The 20,718-nt window shown below is 41.4% G+C and overlaps 1 protein-coding gene across 2 annotated transcripts in view; it reads left to right on the top strand.

The window, feature by feature from the left end:
• Window positions 1–18,673, top strand: part of ZRANB3 (zinc finger RANBP2-type containing 3) — a 302,241-nt gene extending 283,568 nt beyond the window's left edge. Inside the window, exons 15-21 of one of the 2 annotated variants that reach the window (XR_008960724.1) lie at window positions 254–345; window positions 3,555–3,656; window positions 4,846–4,988; window positions 10,940–11,050; window positions 12,064–12,466; window positions 12,957–13,059; window positions 15,439–15,531. Coding sequence is in view for 1 of the 2 variants with exons in the window: in XM_026510087.4 (XP_026365872.2) it covers window positions 254–345; window positions 3,555–3,656; window positions 4,846–4,988; window positions 10,940–11,050; window positions 12,064–12,466; window positions 15,439–15,570; window positions 17,408–17,506 (1,082 nt within the window). In the remaining variant the exon portion in view is untranslated. Of the gene's footprint in view, window positions 1–253; window positions 346–3,554; window positions 3,657–4,845; window positions 4,989–10,939; window positions 11,051–12,063; window positions 12,467–12,956; window positions 13,060–15,438; window positions 15,571–17,407 lie in introns of those variants that run through there. The other variant, XM_026510087.4, reaches the window with a different exon arrangement.
• The last annotated feature ends 2,045 nt before the right edge of the window (window positions 18,674–20,718 follow it).

Here is a 20,718-nt window from a genome sequence, read left to right as displayed (position 1 = left end):
TAATTCCGAATTTGTTTCTCTCTTGTGGAGTCATTAGCAAAAGTGCAAAGCAACTGGTGTCCATATAAGCCAATGTGGTCTTAGATGGCCTACCATCGTAGTTGTCTTTCAAGTGCAGACACATGTTCTTTGTCAAATATGTTGATATATTGTATATAGCTCTTTCGTCATTCTAACCCGTAGAAGATTAAAATAAGCTATTTTGGTTAGAAGAGAGGTAAGCCTTCAGGTTCTTTTTTATCTTCTTAATTAGAACAGTTGAAGAGTTCAGACTACTCGCCAGTATATGGTACCTTAATGTTCTGTGCAAGTAAGAATACTGACCGGATTCACCTCTATACTAAGGTAAGCATCAAGCAGATTCTGTAGCTTGAAACATGCAAAAGGCTTCCTTTTTTTCACATTTTATGGAGATACTTGATTTGATTAACAATGAGATAGGTATCTGCTTCTTTTTCTCCTTAAAGCTAATTCTAAAATTCCTTTGTTAAATCTAAAAACAATGAGAGGCAAAACAGCATAATAGTTAACAGCACAGACTTCAGGGGCCAAACCGCCTCAGTTCATATCTGTTCCTGAGCGTGGAATCTTGAACATATTACTTAACTGCTTTGTGCCTCAGTTTCCTCAGCTAGAAAATGTGGAGAAGAGTTGTTGAAAGGGTAACATGAGCCAATTCCTGTAAATCACTTAGCATTGTGCCTAATCATAAGGAACTCTCAGTAAGAGCTCCTAGACGTGGTTTACACACACACACACCCCACATCTACACAATGGAATATTATGTGGCCATAAAAAAGAACGAGATCTTGCCATCTGCAACAACGTGGCTGGACATAGAGTGTATGATGCTAAGTGAAACAAGTGAGACAGAGAAAAACAAATACCGCATGGTTTCACTTATGTGTGGAATCTGAAAAAAACAAAACAAAACAAATGAACAAACAAAGCAGAAACAGACCCATAAATCAGAGAATAAACTGGCGGTTGCCAGAGGGGACAGGGTGGGGGGTGGCCAAAAAGGATGAAAGGGAGTGGAAGTTACAGGCTTCCAGTTATGGTGTGAGTCACAGGGATGAAAGGTACAGCACAAGGAATAGTCAGTGATGTGACAGTGTCGTGTGGTGACGGGTGGCAGCTACACGTGTGTGAGCACAGCATGAAGTGTAGACTTGTCGAATCACCGTGCCGTACACCTGAAACGTATGTAACATCGTGTTAACTGTACTTCCAAAAAAAAGTTAGCTCCTTCATGGATAATTTGTAGCAACCGCAGCCCCTTTGCAGAAGCCTGACTCTGCCCATCCATGTCGAATAAATTCTAGGAAGCTTTAAAAATATGATTGCTCGGATTCGTGCCATAGCCTAGGTTGGTGGTGCTCAAACTTTTTAGTCTCAGGAGCTCTTTGAACTTTTAAAATTTGGTGAGAACCCCAAGGAGTTTTTGTTCATGAGGGTTATATCTGTTGATATTTTGTCTATTTGAAATTAAACTGGAAACACTTAAAAATATTTATTAATTAAGGATAGTAATAACCCATTGTTGATACTCATGTCAATAGCTTATTTTTATGAAACATATTTTATAAAAGAAAGATAACATTTAGTGAGGAGAGTTGGCATTGTTTTACATTTTTTTACAGATTTTTTAAAAATTATTTATTCGAGAGAGTGTGTGGGGAGGAGCAGTGGGAGGGGGACAAGCAGGTCCGTGCTCAGTAGGAGCTTGACGCGGGCTGGATCCCACGACCCTGAGACCACGACCTGAGCCAAAATCAGAGTCGGGTGCTTAACCAATTGAGCCCCCAGCCGCCCCTGCTTTGTTTTACATTTTTAGCAGTTTCTCTAGAGTCTTAATAGAAGACATTGGGATTCTCGTATCTGTCTGTCCCTGGGAAATGTCACTGTGCCTTTGTGAGAGGATGAGGGTGAAAAGGACAGATGTTGTTTTACTGTTGTTATGAAAACACTTCTGTCTTTGTGGATCCCCTGAAGTGGTCTTAGGGGCCCTGTGAGAATCTTTGGCCTAGGTAAACTAGGAAAAACTCGCTGAGATTATGAATACTTCTATTCGGTGTACAGTATCAAATTCCTAGTCTTCTAAGTATAATAAAATAATATTTGTAACTTCTTACGTTCATGAGCCAGGCTACTGAAAGAATGCCTTTTTCAAGGTAATTTAGGTTACAGATTTTACATTGAGCCAAGTAGAAATATAGATAGATGGTGGGCCATGTAATCATCTCCAGTGCCAACTAATAATTAGAAGGAATTGCTAGAAAATTAGGAGATGACTAAGATCGTGAATGCCAGAAGCCCCACGCTGCTTCTGTCGTGGGACCACAGCCAAGAGAAAGACACCGGGAATGAAGCTAGGCAGTGAATGATGCTTCTCTGTAAGGCCAGGACCTGCATCCACCGTATGGAACCTCTGGGTGTGGAGGGAGCACCGAGGCCTCCTCAGCTCAGGTAGAGGCAGGTCTCAGTGCCTAAGGCACCCTCATCTCCAGTGTGGGGAGAGCTCCAGGTCGCGGTTCTCAGACCGCCACGTGAGAATAACAGAACTGGTCCCCAGAGGGGACTGAAAATCAAGAAACCAAAAGGCAGACACCAGGCAGAGTACAGAAGCCCGTCTTTATTCTGTACAGTGAAAGCTCGGCATCCTGGATCATCTGATCCATGTTTTTACCCCATTGGGTGGAGATAGGAGAGAAACTGCAGTCTCTGCAAACTCACGCCCTCGCTGACCCATCTTCTAGTTTCAGCACCCAGCCTGTGTCGCGTGGGCCACCTCACCTTCTTGACACCTCTCTTAATAGTCTCAAGTCCATTTTTATGAATGATCTAAATACTTGCATATCTTTTTACCACTAAATGTTATTCAATTAATCTTCTAAACATGAGACACTAGGCAGGGGGCATATGAACAGGTCTTTTCACAGCTGTAAGGTGAGCTGAGGTGAATCTGAAGGCAGGAATTTGGATGAAAACCCCTTAAAAGGAAGATCAGTACCAGCTGTTGGGCATCCTGTGTTGGAGTAACAGTACCTAAAGAGCTATTCATTTTAGCCGGAATCCCAAGTCCAATTCAGAGTTTAGAATAACCATTACGTGTCTAAACTTTGAATCAATATGTTAAGTACTTTTTGTGTGTTTTTTCCAAAGTGTGTGTGGAAGCCGTAACTTTCTTTTCCGCTGAGAGAATTTTATATGGGTTCAGCTTTTGTTGATACAATACCTTTTCATATGCAGAGGTTTTTCTTCCCCTTTATAAAAGAAATCCTCTTATTTAAACCTCGTGTTTAACTGACTACAGCCCTCTACGTGGTATTTTTACCCTTAAGAGAGAAAGCAGTGGAGGCATTCAGAGGGCCTGTCCACCCGGCATCCATGCAGGGCAGCTGCGTGGGTGGAATCTTGTTGGAATGTGTCACCTCCATTTATCTTTTAGGGGACTGGGAATATTGTGCCATGATATAATTCTTTACTTTTAAAATAATTAGTAGTGCCTACAGACCAGATGGATTAATAACGCCTCCCTAATCTATAATCAGGATGGAAATCAGATGAACTGTAACTTCATTCCTCTGGATATAAAATTAGACCTTTGGGAAGACTTACCAGCAAGCTTTCAGCTGAAACAGAATCGCTCCCTGGTAAGACTAGTCCTGTGCATTTGTTTTAAGTTAAAATCTGTTGAATAATTTCAGACCATTTTGAGTTTAATAAAAGCAAAGCTGCCTGATGGCCTGGTGCAGAGTCAAATCACTGGTCGTGTTTTCATCAGTCCAGGCACTGCCTACAGTTTACCTTGGTGCTGAGAATAAACGTGAGATCTGTTTCCTTGGTGAGTGATCACACCTAGGTTTGCTGTTTCTGTGGATAAAATTATCCTCACATCGTTTAATTTCTCCTTCACGGGATTAGCAACTGTGATATTTGTATGTGACAGAATCTCATTTTATCTCTGACGGTTAAGTTCTAACAATGACAAACTCGGAGAGCAGGGACGATGCCGTGCCGGGGGACTCCGGCATCATCAGAAGCACCAGCGCACAACCGTAGGTCAAAGTACCTGCTCGGGAAGACTTAAGCCAGATCCGTGGCCAACTGATCTTCACTGCTGAGAAGGGCCGGCACGTGCGGGGCTGACAGCGCGCAGTGGACCACTTTTTACAAGAAAATAGTGATTACGTTTCTGCCCTTTGAGTGGAAAGCAAACGTTGCCCGTGGGGCAGCTGCACCTGTCTTAAAGGAAGAGGTAGCAGTGAGCTATTTTCTCTGGTATCAGTGAATCCTGATTCTCAGATACCCAGAAAATAGCCAGTACATGTATTTAATAAGTAAGGTTAATAGCGACCCTGGTAAAAATGTCCCAGATTTATTGCTGGCCGTTTTCCTGTGAGAATTTGGGTAGTCGGGTGCAAAGCATTTCTCAGATGTTGCACTGGAACCCGCCGCCACTGTAAGACCCGCTCTCCCCAAAACCACTTTTGCCGCGGCCACTGCTGGCTTTGTGCGTCTCACAGCCGGGCCTCTTTTGGTCTTGCTGAGCACATTGTTGCCATTGGTCCCTCTGTGCGCTAAGGACATCTGCTGGGTGTCCTGAAATGTGTCTTTAGAGAGTCTTTGGGTTGAAAGAGACCTCTGCAGAACTGGCCATAGATATTTTACAGTAAAGATAGGAAGATGCATCAAACTGAAGAAAGCCTTAAATCGTGACATTCAGAAGCCTATTTGGGGATATAATAAAACAGCAGTTTTCTGATGTGATAAGGGGCTTTACTTTCAAAGGAAGATGACTGGTGAGCTGGTAACTCTTTTCATTACCTCATTTTCTGCCAGATTTTGAGATTTGTTCGGGAATGGAGTAGTCTCACTGCCATGAAGCAAAAGATCATCAGGAAAAGCGGGCAGCTCTTCTGCAGCCCAATTCTTGCTTTGGAAGAGATCGCAAAGCAGCAAACCAAACAAAATAGTACTAAAAGGTATGCGCTGTCTTTCCTTTTTATTTCGTAGGTCATTATTTGTCATGGTTATTTCCACGGGGGGAGGCGGTCTGAAACATTTCATGTAACTGCTAACAAAACCCCGATGAGTTAAGAGAAAATTATACATAAAATAGCAGCTTATGTTATAGCAACATGGTTAGATATTTTGTGAATTTGATCAGATCTGCTGGAAAAGATCAGGGTTTCTGGGTCATGGTCACCATGAGTCCCACTCATCAGGAGAGAGGCCAGAGTGACAGGCGGATGCGACCTCTGACCTGCCAAGCCCAGGACACTATTTATGGACAGGAAGACACTTCCCTGTTAGAAGAGCTGCTCCCCTGCACCCCTGGAGCATGAATCTGGGGGCCATGCAGCAGGGGGGCCAGTTCTGCTTGACACAGCAGCACCCAGAGGGTGGCAGGGAACTCGTCTCGTGCCCATGGCTGGAAGCAAAATGAAAGGAAAGGTCAAGTGTGTCCTGTCCATGTTTTACCTTAATCATTACAGGTTTCTTTCTAATCTCTATACATGTACTCTCCTTTCTTGGCTTCCTGATCATCTCAGCTGTCCCCTGCGGGACCTCAGGCCCCCTTCTCTGTAGACTTTCCTCAGCATGGAGCAGTGACGCGCAGTCCGCTGTTCTGCCCAGCTCCCACGTGGGAGCACCCAGCTGAACAGCCACGTGGCAGAACAAGCCCCTGTGCTCTTGCCGTCTCCACACACCAGTACTGTGTCGTCATCCGTGTGTGATCTCTCGCCTTGTCCACGCACACAGGTGAAAAACAGCCATCAGTGATTTGTGAGAGGGTGCAGTTGATCGTACAGCTTGTATCCCTATACAGTGAAAAGTCCTTTCAGCTGTTGCAAAGTGTGGCATATGGTATATTCATATGTGAGAATAAGGAATGATACTTGTGATACATTATTAAGAGTAAAAATAAGTATTAAAAAAAAAGGATAGAGATACAGATATATGTAATTGCTGTTATGACACAGGAAGTTCCTAGAAGGGTACCCTGGAAACTCTTACCAGAGGTTTCTCTAAGACAGTAGTTCTCCGCTAGGGGCAATTTTACCCCCCAGGGTGGCAATATTAGGAGACATTTTAGTTTGTTACAATTAGGGGATCTAACCAGGGAACATGTTGTGGCTAGAAGCCTGGGACACTGCTGAAAATCCTACGGTGAACAAGCAATTATGTTTCAGAATGTCGACAGTGCCCCTGATGAGGGGTCTTGCTATAGCCCCTATAGTAGGGGAGTTGTGGAGACGGTAGGACTTTATACTTTAGGCCTGGATCACAAAGTCCTGTGATGAAAAGCAAAGCAGGAACCATTAATGAACACATGAGATCAAGTGTAAAACCAGAAAAGGTCGAGGTAGGGGGGGGAGAAGTATGACAAATTGGAAGTGCATAACCCATCTGAAGTCATTCAAATTCAGATTAAAAATAAAATACTGTATGAATCAATTAAAGCCCTTTGACTAGTTGGACGTGTCCACAAGCTGCCAGTTTTGGACTCACCTAAACTCTTCTGTAGTACTTAGATATTTCCCACAAATGTTTATTACTTTATTTTAAAAATACATGTAAAATAAGTGTGTGTATTGATACGTATATTTACGCACACGTGCACACACACCCCTACACATACAGAGACCCAGTCGTGTGTAACAAAAAGCACGATGCCTATGCTGTTTCTCTCGATATTTCCTCCAGTCCCCTACATTTTCTCATTGTCATCACCACCGTCTTAGTTGCAGTGTTGGTCTTCTCTTTGCACAACCTTAATTTCCTTCTTAATTAAATTTACAGCCCACTCCAGCCATTTCTAGGCTCTTCATGTTGTTTCCTCCCCATCAGACATGGATGACCACTTAAAGAACCACCTGAGAAGGGTGGCCGATTGGGTGTAAAAGCCAAAGTCATGAAATCAGTACAAACCAAAGTCAGACACGCGACGTTATCTGAAAAATTTTATGGAAATGATAACATGAAAACTAAAATGTGTTAAGCAGCATAGTCAGTAGTCGGGATTTATGTTTTTCAGAGCTCGCTCTGGCAGCAATTGGGAAATGAGATCAAAAGGGAGGACTTGAAGTAAGGAACAGGCTGCATCGGCTTTCTGTTGCTGCCTTAACACATCACCACAAACTTAGCAGCTCAAAGCAACAGAAATGTATTCTCTCACAGTCTGTACGTCAGAGGGCTGAGACGGCTCTACTGCTTTCTCTTCTCTGGATTTTCTAAGGCTGAATTCAAGGCGTCGGCTGGATGGACTCTCACTGAGAGTCTGGGAAGAGTCCGTTTCCGTGCTCAGTCAGGTTGTTGACAGAATTCAGTTCCTTGTGATTGTAGCACTTGGGTTTTCTTGCCGGCTGTCAGGGCGGGGGTTGCCATTAGCTTCTAGAGGCTTCTTTCTAGTTCTAGCACATGGGCTTCTAAATCTCAGGGCCGGCAATGGTGTGTCAAATCCTTCTCATGCTTGGAATTGCTCCGTTGCTTAAGGTCAGCTGTTTAGTAACCCAAATTACATCTGCAAAGTCCGTTTACAACATGACCTAGATGAGTGATTGAATACCAGGGACAGGAGTCCTAGAGAGAGAGGCTTAACATACACCTCCCATGCAAGTTAAGAGACATTAGGAGCAGTGGGAATGGAGGAAAGAGGATGAAGAGGGGTTAGGAGGTAGATCTGGAGACCTTGGTCACTGATCAGAGAGAGGAAGAGAGGGGGGAAAGGCTCCAGGGAAATGGACTTAGCAGAGCCATGAAAACAAAACGTGTGCGCCTGCAGAGGGTGTGCTTTGGGGAAGCGCACTGGTTCTTGCTGCATAGCCTCAGCACATCCCAGACGTGGCGTAGTTGGCGCTCTCTGAAGCAGGTGTGGGAAATCAGGCTGCACGACAGCACTGATTGAAGTCTCTATGAGGAGCAGGTAGACACTGGATGTCTCGCCCTCCCACTGTCCTACTGGTTTACTTTCTACTGAATGTGAACCAGGGAGGCACCAGCCTTGGAAACACCAGGCTTAGTGCAGATAAAGGGAGAGGCGTTCTATTGGAAACCAACACTCCCTGGGCCCCTTTCTTCACTTCCAGGATACTTGAAGCCACGTTTTACTTCCAAGCAGAAGATTAGGGGATTCCTCTTTGAAAAAATGGAATGGCCTTAGAATAAAGACACACAGACACTAATTTTAAGCAGTGGCTAGATCTCCAGCCAGATTATCCTGTAGTGATATCCACCAGTGCAGGGGGACCCATCCGAGCTCAGAGTTTGCTGTTAGCTTTTGAGTAGCTCCATCTTAAATATGACTGGAAGCCAAGATCACCAGCTATTGTTTCAGTTGCTGAGTTCCCATTTGTCAGAGGCAGGCCTGCTTCCCTTGGAGCCCTGTTAGGTTCAGGATGCCTGCGATTTATTTTGACCCCCAAAGCAGGTCAGCATCCTAGAGCCCAGCACTATTTTCACTCTTGTGGGCCACTTTCCAGCACACACTTCTCTTCAGGCAGAATTTGCCATCTTTTACTGCCATGCCTACCCAGGAATTACTTTAGTAGACAATGTTCTCCTTCCCTATTTTTGAACATTGGGATTTACCATAATCTTTTTGAGAGGTGGTATACTTACATCAACTTCCCAGCAAACCTCAATGGAAAATTAAATGGTGGTAACACAAGCATGTTTGAGAAGTTGCCAACCTCCCACTTTGGGGTTGATTGATCTATTTCTTGTGGTTTCCAGAATTTTGTGCTTAAATCTCTTGTAGGAAAGGTTATTTTTAGTTCTTAAATCTCTGAATAGATTTCTCAGCATCTTTTAAAGTTACTGAATTAGGTCTCTAAGCTTTTAAACATTGAATAATACCTGAGGCAAGGCTTAATATCCCCTTGACCCTCAAAGCCAGGAAGTGTTTGAGTTCATTAGAATCCACTGAAATACTTCAGTGAAGTGCCTTTGTCAAGGGAATAAAATGGTTGAAGAATTGGGGGATGAGGGGGTGTGGGAAATTTAGGAACCAGAAGGGCAAGTTAGAGAATTCTGAAGGAATTCACTGTGATTTTTTCTTTTGCTTTCAGAAAAACACACCAGTAGAAATGCAAATATTTGAAGAGAGTCACTCTTCATAGAAATGCAGATTTAAAGCTATAAGGAGATGTGTATCACCATTAGCAGAGATGTTTTTAACTGACATATCTTGTGCTAGTTTAAGTGTAAGGAAACAGGTCCTCTCCTGCATTGCTGGTGGACCCGTGTATTGGTTGGTACAAACCCAAAGGAGAGAGCAATGTGTCAAAATCTGTCCAAATTTAAAGTGCCCAAGACCTTTGACCCAGTAATTCTGCTTCCAGAAAATTTATTCTACTTGCATTTAATGTGTAGAAATATGTGTGGGGATATTATAGCATTATTTGTGATAGCAGAGACTAGAACCACCACCACCTAAATGCCATTAATCAGAAACTAAACATATTATATGGTTTATTAAAATAATGCAATAACATGCCATCATTAAAAACTAGGGCAACCCATGTGTACTAATCTGGAAAGATCTCTGAGATGTATGTGTAGGTAAAAAGACCAAGGTGGAGATTAGTGTGTATACTGTGCTACCATTGGTTTTTAAAAGTAAAAAGTATAATGAGGAGTGACTGCTAATGAGTACAGGTTTCCTTTTGGGGTAATGAAAATGTTCTGGAATTAGTGGTGATGGTTGGACACCCTTGTGAATGAGATAGAATGCACTGGAATGTAAACTTTAAAATGGTAAATTTTATAGCATATGAGTTATAGGTCAACAAAAAGAGAGAAAATAAAAGGTATAGCCGATATACAGAAAAAAATTCTAAGAGGATGTATTAAAAACTGGTCATAGAGAGCTTTGGAGGAGGGAATGGGAAGGGATGGTAACCTTGCTCTTCACCATAAACACCATTGCATGCCTTTTGAGTTTTGAAATATGTACGTGTATCAGCTAGTCAAAAAATTAATCGTTTATAGAAAGAAGCAAATATGTTAATTATTAAATCTACTTTAAAAGAAAAGCAAATTTCTAAGATCTTACCTATAATTACACAATTCCATCGTGATTTAACTTTAATTTTATTGTCAAGATACCAAATTAAGAAGTACTCGGAAATATGAAGAATTCATGTTTAAACTAATTAAAAAGGAGAAAAACTACAAGTGTAAACTATCAGAGAAAGTGGGCCATGCTAATTAGAAGGAATTAATCGGGTAATTGCATTTTACCTACTTAAATTCCCCCGTCACCTTTAATTGGAATAACTTTCCTCTTTACCTTCAGTCCCTAAACCATTGTGTGGTATCGATAGTGTTGTGTAATAAGGTTCTGAATCCCACATCAAGAGTGGCTTTATTTCAGTGGAAGATTCCATAAAGCCTGTATGGCTGATAATAATGGAAATAGCCTTAAGATTATAGAAGATGTGATGGAACCTGGCTAACTAGAAAGAGCCTCACTTCACCCGAGCATGCTGACATATTGTTATAACTGATCATGGTGATTGGAGGAACCTTGAAGAAAAGGCCAAGAGGGAGGTAAACATGCAGCGAGATTCTCTGCACAGCGTGGCAAGCTGTTTACTCTGGCTGTCAGTTGTGCAAGGACTTGGTCATTTCTTATTCCTGCACCCACTCTTCTTGTCCCCTAAGTGAAAACTGGTCCAGAGGCTATTGAATGACTCTTCAATGTCTTAGAAAAATAAATCATGGAAAAACCACTTTGGAACAGAGATGTGCTTCCCACATGTGGAGGCCAATATAAAGGTAGGGAATATTCCCTAATGTTCGTGTTAGCACCATGAAGACTCCTGTCTTGCCTCTTCTCCTCTTGCTTTTACAAGGAGGAATCTGAGCATGAAATAGAGAAACTCTTAGAGGAGAGAGAGGAAATCTACTTAACATGTAATTGTTTTAGATACATCACCAAAGAAGATGTTGCTGTAGCCTCACTCGACAAGGTGAAGAAGGATGGGGGCCATGTCCGTCTGATCACAAAGGAGTCCGGGCCACAGGAACCTTCTACACAGTAAGGTTTCATTTATGAGGAGGACATAGTAGTACTACGTGTACTCCTTTAAATTTCTGTATTCATATTTGTAACCAGACTTTACCTTGATGTGGCCACTAACAGGTTAGAAAGAGCTTTCACAATATGGTAGCTCCTCCATCCTCCTAGCAACCCTGTGAGGCCTAGGATGTCCTCACCTTAGAAATCAGAAGGACTCTGAGACCAGGTGGAGCAGGTGACCCACCCAAAGACACTAGATGTTCCCAGTCATGAGCTCTTTCTATCACAAGGAACTTTTAACACTTCTAACAGCCATGGAAAATAGGCAAGCAGGTGTGGTAATTCCGTGTTGGACCTTTCAACATAATTGAGGAATGTACCTTTTCCTTTTAACAAATTGCATGTCCTGTCATATTTCATTTCTCATTTTAATTGAGTCAAATCTGAGTTTACCTGTAGGAGGCACATACTTAGCAAGTCTTCTGTTTCAGCTCCTAAAAATACTGTTAGTACCTTGGCCCTATCACTCCATGGATGTGACTGTCTGCTGTGGGCCAGCAGGGGCTCCCAGACGTTGTCATGGAAGCCTTAGTAAATGGCCTCTCTGTCCTGCTGAGGAGTGTGGTCCAACACACACAGAGCACGGGAGCCCCAACCTGAGGTGGGGTTTCACCTTAGTCTGTCCTTTCCCGGCCTGAAGAAGCATTTTCTAACTTCTCATTTGCCAACTTCTCCAGTGTTTCAAAGTCTGTTTAACTTGAAGACACCTAAATTCCCAGGAGAGGCAGCATATTTGTATTCCAATTTATTTGAATTTATTTAACACCCCATTCTTTCCTTTATTTGGCATGGAGCATCGAGTGCTGACTGTAACTGTTATTTCCACACTGAATCATAGAATCTGTGGGTCCTACATTTACTGTTTATCAGTAATAGAAACTTTGAATACCATTGATTATATGAAGTAGTGACTATTTAGACTAGTGTTAAGTGTTCATTAGTTACTTATTGCATGTTTTGCTCAATTCTAGAAAGTTCCTTGATGATGGAGTGTGTGTCCCATATCTAAATCCCTGCGTGGCCCCAGCTGACCTCACTGGGAAGCCTTCTGTATCCAAAGGCTATCTGCAGGCTGTGGATAGTGAAGGAAATCCACTTTGCCTTCGCTGTCAGCAACCCACCTGCCACACGAAGCAAAAGTGTAAAGTGAATGCTTGGGATTCACGGTTTTGCTCTCTGAAATGTCAGGAAGAGTTTTGGATTCGATCTAATAACAATTACCTGCGAGCCAAAGTATTTGAAATTGAACATGGTGTATGTCAGCTCTGTAATCTGAATGCACAAGAACTCTTTTTACGTCTGAGAGATGCCCCCAAAAGTCAAAGGAAGAATCTTCTGGACATTACCTGGATCTCGAAGCTCCCGTTGGAACAGGTAATTATAATCATGTGGCAGACAGAAGGCCGCATAGTACTGAGTAATGAATATTGGCTCACTCTTTTTTTAACTTTTTAATATGGCAGTTTTTGAAAACATTCATACAGGGGCGCCCGGGTGGCACAGCGGTTAAGCGTCTGCCTTCGGCTCAGGGCGTGATCCCAGCATTCTGGGATCGAGCCCCACATCAGGCTCCTCTGCTATGAGCCTGCTTCTTCCTCTCCCACTCCCCCTGCTTGTGTTCCCTCTCTCGCTGGCTGTCTCTATCCTGTCGAATAAATAAATAAAATCTTTAAAAAAAAAAAAAAAAAAAGAAAGAAAACATACATACAAAAGTAGAATAATCAACCCACAGACCCATCATCCAACTTAAACAGTTATCAACATTAGCCTTCATTTTCATTTGTCCCTCATCTCAGTCCTTTTTCTCCTGGAATTATTTTAAAGCAAATTCCAGACATTTAATTTCCTTTTTTTTTTTTTTAAGTAATCTCTACATCTGTCATCTATCGTGGCACTTGAACTCACGACCCTGAGATCGAGTCACATGCTCCGCCAACTAAGCCAGCCAGAGGCCCCTCCTTTCCTCTGTAAGTACTTTCATTATGTGCCTCTCAGATTTCCTTCCACCCTCCTTCTTTCTATCTCGTTTTAAAATATAACCCTATACCCCAGTACCTGTTATCACACCGGCACAATTATGATTCCTTTCTAAGTCCAGGCTTGGTTTCCCAGATTGTCTCAAAATGTCTTTGTGCAGTTGCTTTGTTCAAATTAGGATCACAATATGACACACACTCTATATTTGTTCATTATACCTCTTATGTTCCAGTTAATCTGTAATATCACCCCATTCATTTTTTACACCATTATTGTTCAAGAAACTGTATCATTTGCCTGTAGGATTTCCTACATTATGGATTTGTCTTCCTGTATCCTCATGATATTATTTGACATGTTTCCCTGTCCCCCAATTCCAGAATAATAGTTATAAGATATAGTGGCTTAATTAGATTCTAATGATTAAATTATTTTGGGAAGAGATCTTAACCGATGATACATTCCATCAAGAAGTACCTATGGTCTGGTTGTTTACTTTTCATGACGTTAGGATTGAATGACAAGAAGCAAACAGATAACCCCCAAAATATAGTTCATTACAATGAGAAGAAAATATTTATGTTCATCCCATTGTAAAATGTAATTTTAGGAGAGCAATTTATGGAAAAAAATATTGTTCTTAGAAAACAGTTAACAGTATTCATTTTTATTTCCAAAACTCAACTGGTTTCTCATGTTGTGATCTAATCAGTTCTAAGTTTCAAACTAGACCAAACTGTTTAATTTTGTAGTGTGCTTAATTTTAAAAAAATCACTCCTGAGCCATTCTCTCCCCACTAAAATAATGGATAAATTTCTGCCAGTTGGTCAAATCAGACATTTTTATTTACCTAGTATCACCGAATTATGACAGAATTAATTAAGCATTTCCACAAAGATGAATTAGCATGACTTTCAGAGCTAGGGAAATACACTATTTCCTTCATGATACCCAGAGTTCCTGAAATATCCTTTTGTCTAATTGGTGAGGGACACACTGCACCCATCCCAGGGGTGTCAGCCAGACGGCAGTGACTGTCTGCAGCCTCAGAGCAGAGTCTTCCAGAAGACACACAATGACAGGACTCAAGGACGTAGTGAAAGCAGACTACGCAGGAACACAGAAGTTATTACACAGTATGCTACTAAAACAAAAGTGTCCCAAGGCTAGGGAGCACCATAGGGCTCATACTGGGGAGGATCAGTCGGAGAGGGAGTGATTGTTTTAAGAGTTAAACTTAGGATGCTGAAGACTGACCCCAAGTGATTGGCCAGAGAATTGCTAGGAGGAATAAAGAAGCACATCGGGATTAGTCCATCAGAGGAGAGATTGTTGAGAGCAAAAGAATTGGTTACAAAAAGCAGGCGAAATGGATTTTTTTCCTAAGAACGCGTCATTTGCTTGATGCACAAGACTGCCATTTCTCAGTGCTTCGAACAATGCCGGCCTCAGCCGGACAGCGTTTACTGCTCCAGCCTGCTGCGTCTCAGGGCTCCTCTCGGGCTGGGCACTGCTGCTCAGGTCCCTCTGCCTCCACGTGTCTGACAAAGTGCTTTAGAACTTGACACAGGTTCCCCTGGCCGGCAGCACGCAGCCGATTTTAATTTCGTCCTTGTCCAAGACCATGCAGATAAAAACAAGCTTTGCGCTCATCTTTAACATACTGAAAAAACTACAACGCTGAGCTGGCAGCTGGTTTTACTGCCTCAGGCAAATGTTAAAATACATCCTATTTTAATGTAGGTCATCACTGATAAAATATAAAGTGTATATATGTAAGCTGGCCTAAACAGTGTTGCTTTACGTGGGTAACTTTGTTCACTCTGGATACGCCAGTGATAAAAATCTGTTGTGGAAACTTCGTTCCAGTCCATGGAACCGGGGAGGTTCCCAGATGAATGGCACAGAGGTTCCAGGGGACAGCCATTTATATTTGTTTCACTGTTTATAATAACAAAATGAATTTAGGTCAATAATTAAAGATTATTTGACTCAGTAATATTCAGAAGGTTTATTTCTAATCTGATCTTATTCTTTTCACAGTTTTCTTTACTGACTGTCTAAACTAGCTCAAAGATGCAAAAGCAAGTAATTTTTCCCAGTCTGTCAGGAGTCTTGGTATTTTATACTTGCTTGTAATTTTTTCAAAATGGGTTAGGTAAGGGAAAAAGAACTTTTTCAGAAACGTATTTTATTGCTTTCAAATTGCTAACCTAGAGGCTTTTTCCTGTTCACAATAAAAGCTATAAAAAGCCATCGTAATGTACTTTTCGCTGTGATTGTGCTGTATAAACATGATTGCACAAGGCAGAACCAACCGTTCCCACAGCGTATGCTGAGAAGTGCTGATCTTGTGTTCTTACTGCAGCTTAATGAAATGATAAGAAACCCAGGAGAAGGGCATTTCTGGCAGGTGGACCACATCAAGCCCGTGTCCGGTGGCGGCGGACAGTGTTCCCTGGACAACCTGCAGACGCTCTGCACAGTGTGTCACAGACAGGTGAGTGAGGCTCTGCAGCCCCTTTGACTTCAGCCTGGCACAGCGGTCTGTAAACAGACCGAGTGGAGGAATCCATACCCCTCGTCTGGCTTCCGAGATGCCTTTATTCCCTTCATCACCCAAGTGTCCCCTTGAGGCTGATATAAGTTCTCAGTCCCAGACAGAAGAGAAGCTGCTTTCCTTTGAATTCATTCTAGGACAGGAAATTGTCACCACCACCTAGAAGAAAATGAATGTAACTTACAGGACGTTGAAGAGACCCAGACCATCAACCTAGAAGACTGGTGAACTGGGGCAGTGAGGTGTGTTTGCATTTGCAGCTAAGGATGTCCTGACATGTCAGAGAGTGTTAATAAGTTCTTTCTAGGACCAACTCAGTGCAACATGCAGACATTACACTCTTGGCCCAAGTGCAAAACCTGTTAACCTTGGCACCTTTTTGAGCAATTAATTACCTATTGCTTAAAACCAGAGGGAAAAATATGACAGTATTATTTACCAACTAGGATGAATTTTTAACAGACCGTCTAGCAAAAGAATCTACTGATTAAAATTTTCTCAGAAAGAAGCATACATTCAATATGCAACTTTATATCTAACTTTTTTCCAATTGTGGCACGACTGCAGCATTTTCCCATGTTCCCATGAAAAGCGTTCATGTTTAGCATCCAAAATGGCTACACATGATTCTATTGAGCATATGTCTGCTATAATTTATTTAGCCATTCCCATACTGAACAGTGAAGTGGTTGACATGTCCTGTTTACATACTGTTCTTTCCATTTTGAGATTGTTCCTTAAGATAGACCCTCAGATGTAAAATCATGGAGTCAAGTGTTTGACCATAGGAATTGATGTCCAAGCAGTTTTCCAAAGGGCTGTATTCTGCCTCTCCCCCCAACCCCGTCGGGGGACGAGAGCCCACTTAACTGAGCTCATCAGTGCTCATGTGCCGGGAGAAGAATGGCATGCCACTGTTTTGTTTACCAAAGATACTGAGGTTTTTAAAAATGCTAATCAGTGGTATTTACACTTTCAAAGACTGTCCAGATCCTTTGCCAGTGTTCATATTGTATAAGCACTCTTAGCCTTATTTTAATATTTTAGGTTCCTCAGTTTCTTCACAAATATAATTCTTACATAAATAGGATCTTGTAATATAAGTAGAGTTTTTTATTTTATTTTTAGTTTTAACCCTCTTCTCTCTCCCCACCCCTTCCACCTGGATAACTTCACACATACATGAACTTTGGGAAAAAAGTCATCTGATATCTCTGCTGTGAAAATGATTAGCACATTCAAGACCTGTAAGAGAATTAAGATATAGCAAAATGAAAACCCACCCTTTTTGTAATCACTTTTTTAGATTCTCATGAGAAATTTTATTTGTGGAAATAGAAGAATCCAGTTTCGATCTACCTCACTTTGTTTTTCTGCATTGGCTTGGGAGTGGCTTCTGAGCCCACAGCATAGGAAGCCGGTAGGCCTTACACGCACGGCATTGTGAGAAATCTCAAGACGCCTTATGCATGCCCTCACTTAGAGGAGAATCAGGGCCTCCTGTAGTCCCCGAATGAGGGATTCACAGTCTCAGTGGGGAGTAAGGCTTCCCTAAAGCACCTGGTCCTAAGTGAACGCAGGACCTCAGGGCACTTACCAGAGCTACTGGGATCCTGTGCTTGTGGCGTGATGTGCCGTCTGAGAGCAAAGCACTGGGAAGTGGACGTGGTGGTAATGTAGATTTTTCCAGACTAACGAAATACAAAAAGTTTTTGAGATTCTGAAACCAGTACTCTTTTCCTAACAGGTGTATATTTGTATATGTTTTTATTTTTAGAGAACCGCCAGACAAGCTAAGGAAAGAAGCCAGGGGAGAAGACAATCTCTAGCATCAAAGCATGGATCAGACATCACAAGATTTTTGGTGAAGAAATGAAGTATAAAAATTTTTGAATGGATGACAAATGGTTTACATGTGGAGGAACTGAACACATTTTTTTCGTGTTTCTCAGATTAAGAGTGAACATTTTTAGAGCAAAGTATCAAGAACTCAGCTTTCCCTTTCATATCATATGCTTTTAGTGTCCAATACCTTTTGAAAGTAGTTAAGACAAACTGAGATACAATACTAAATATTTCAGTGATCTTGATTTCAGGCAGTCAATTATGTTTCAGTAAGGTTTTGTTAAGCTTTCATTTCCCCCTACAGTACCTTAATCATGGTATTATGCATAGATTGTATCTGAAAAATACACTCTCAATTACTTGGAAAATGCTGTTAGGTTAGTATTGGTTCTGAACTGCTGTGTGTAAATGCAGAACCCTGGAAAACTGCAGGGGAAATTTTGGAGGCAAATCATTCAGGAATTCAGGGTCAAGTACAAGCGTCCTGGTTAGTATGCAATAGAGACTCTTGCTCACTGACTACCTCCAAAATGGGCTTTGGTACTAATTTTGAGTGTCGCCCTCTTTGTTTTATTTCTTAGCAGATTGTCTTTATTGAAAAGATCTTCTGAAAATAAGCTAATTGGACCTATGGTGTTGGCAGACAATTCAGGGTTCTAGATCAAGTGATTGTTAAAACTATTTAAAAACTGAAAACATAAAATGTAAAATGTCACTTAAACTTCATTTTTCAGTTAGTTAGTCAATGTTAATGCACGAAACTAGGCTCACTGTCCAAGCGCCCTTTGTCTCCTGGTTTTTAAAATCCCGGTCTTATTAAAAGTGTATTCCTGGTACCTCTTTTAAAAGGAGTGAAAATGATAAAACACTTTATACTAAAGCATGATCAGATGGAGATATAGGTTTCAGAAATACAATGGTAATACTAATGTGTCATTGACATTCAAAAATAAAAGCATGACAATGAAACAAAACCAGGGTACAATCCTGCAAAATGTCAAAGTCATGAGAGGGAAGAGAGCTACACAAAATACAGGTCCAAGGAAGAATTACATTCACGAAAGGGCTGTTTGTAAATACTGTTTGGATGTAAATTTCATTTACTTATTTGAGCACTTTACAATTTTCATTAGCTGATGTTTTACAATGTAGAGGACTTGTTTTTAGAAAGACTATCCAATCATGAATTATCCTTCCAGAGTTACGGTTTATAACTATTTTATTGTATGAGAGCAAATAGTGTTTAAATTAGGTTGGGCTTTCTTTTGCCTCCTTTCTGCTTTGCTGGTCAGACTCTTTGCGGTTTTCTGCCTCATCACCAGGGTAACCTAGGATTCCTCATGGCTGAGAAACCAGCTGAGAGCTGAGAAACCGGCAGGCTGCTTTTCCTCCAGCATGGGGTGCTTCCAAGTGAGACTTATGTCTAAGTAGGTCAGTTGTCAGTGGCAGTTACCTCTTTAGATTAAACGCAGGTGGCAGTTCTAGGAACAAATTTCTCAGATGCAGTAAATGAATGACGGTTTGAGAAGAAATGACCCATGTGCCAGATTTCAAAATCCCAACCAAATAAAAATGCCATGAAAGCATCAAAAAGAATAAAATACTTAGGAATACATTTAACTAAGAAGGCAAAAGATTAAAAAAAAAAAACTGAAAAAGACCCAAACAACTGGAAAGATATTCCATATTCATGGATGGGAAAATGTATATTGTAAGAAAGTCCATACTACCCAAAGAAATCTATAGATGCAGTGTAATCCCTATCAATATTCCAGTGGCATCTTTCATAGAAATAGAAAAAAAATCTAAAATTTGTTTGGAACCACAAAAGACTCCCCAAATAGCAAAGCAATGCTAAGAACAACAAAGCTGGAAGAATCAGGCTTCCAGATTTCAAATTGTATTACAAAGCTGTAGTAATCAAAAACATTATGGTATTGCTATAGAAACAAATCCATAGATCAATAGAAGAGCATAGAGAGCCCAAAAATAAAACCATGCATATACTTCAACTGATTTTTTTTTAAGATTTATTTTATTTTAGAGACAGAGCACAAGGGGAAAGGCAGAAAAAGAGAAAACCCTCAAGCAGACTTCCTGCTGAGCGCAAAGCCCGACACCAGGCTGGATCTCACAAACCTGAGCCAAAACCAAGAGTTGGCCACTTAACCAACTAACACAACCAGGTGCACCCCCCCTTTTTTAATTTATTTATTTTATTTTATGAGAGAGAGAGAGTCAACTGATTTTCAACAAATGAGCCAAGAATATATAATGGATAAAGGATAGTCTCTTCAATAAATGGTGATGGGAAAACTGGACAGCCACATGCAAAAGAATGAAACCGGACCCCCTACTTTACACCATATACACAGATCAATTCAAAATTGATTAAAGACTTGATGTAAGACCCGAAACAAAGAACTCCTCAAAGAAAACAGGGAAGATTTCGGTCTGAGATGGTGGCTAAGAAGACCTTTAAACTTACGTCCTTCCACAGACACACCAAATCTATACCTGTATACAGAGCAGTTCCTCCTGAAGCAGAACTGAGGACTGGCTGAACAGTACAACAGAGGTCAGAGAGACCACAGAGAGAACAGCCGGAGAAACAGAGACACCGTAACAACGGGAAACCCAACCCTGACGTAAACTGCAGTGGGAGGGGATAGCACAGAGGGACCCATGCACAGACTCACCCATGCTGGGGCAAAAGCTGCAGTTCAAAAGGGACCTAGATCACTGAACCAACCCGAGAGCATTCAACAAACAGGGAAGGAAGTGCTGGAACTTACTTTCTCCAGACTCAGAGGCACTAGTGAGTACCGTTGTTTATATTCAGCCTTCACCTTGACAGCACAGGTGGGCTCAAGGTCCTGGCATGCCAGCACTGGCTAGCACTGTTTGTCATACATGATGCAATCTTCACAATAAGTGTAGTCACCATCTTTCACTATACAAAATTATTATTATTGATAGTATTCCCTGTGCTGTATTTTCCATCCCCATAACTTATTATAAGTGGAAGTCTGTACTTCTTAACCCCCTCACCTGTTTTGCCTCTCTCTTCCCCTTAGGCAGCCATCAGTTTGTTCTCTGTATTTGAGAGTCTGTTTCTGGTTTTGGTTTGGTTTGGTTTTTTAGATTTCACATATAAGTGAAAATATATGGTATTTGTCTTTTTCTGTCTGACTTATTTCATGTAGCATAATGCCCTCTAGGTCCACCCATATTGTCAGGAAT

Source organism: Ursus arctos, unplaced genomic scaffold, assembly GCF_023065955.2.
Source record: "Ursus arctos isolate Adak ecotype North America unplaced genomic scaffold, UrsArc2.0 scaffold_1, whole genome shotgun sequence".
Classification (NCBI taxonomy): Eukaryota; Metazoa; Chordata; class Mammalia; order Carnivora; family Ursidae; genus Ursus; species Ursus arctos.
Note: the sequence above shows the minus strand (reverse complement) of the source record. Positions and strands in the feature narration are given on the sequence as shown.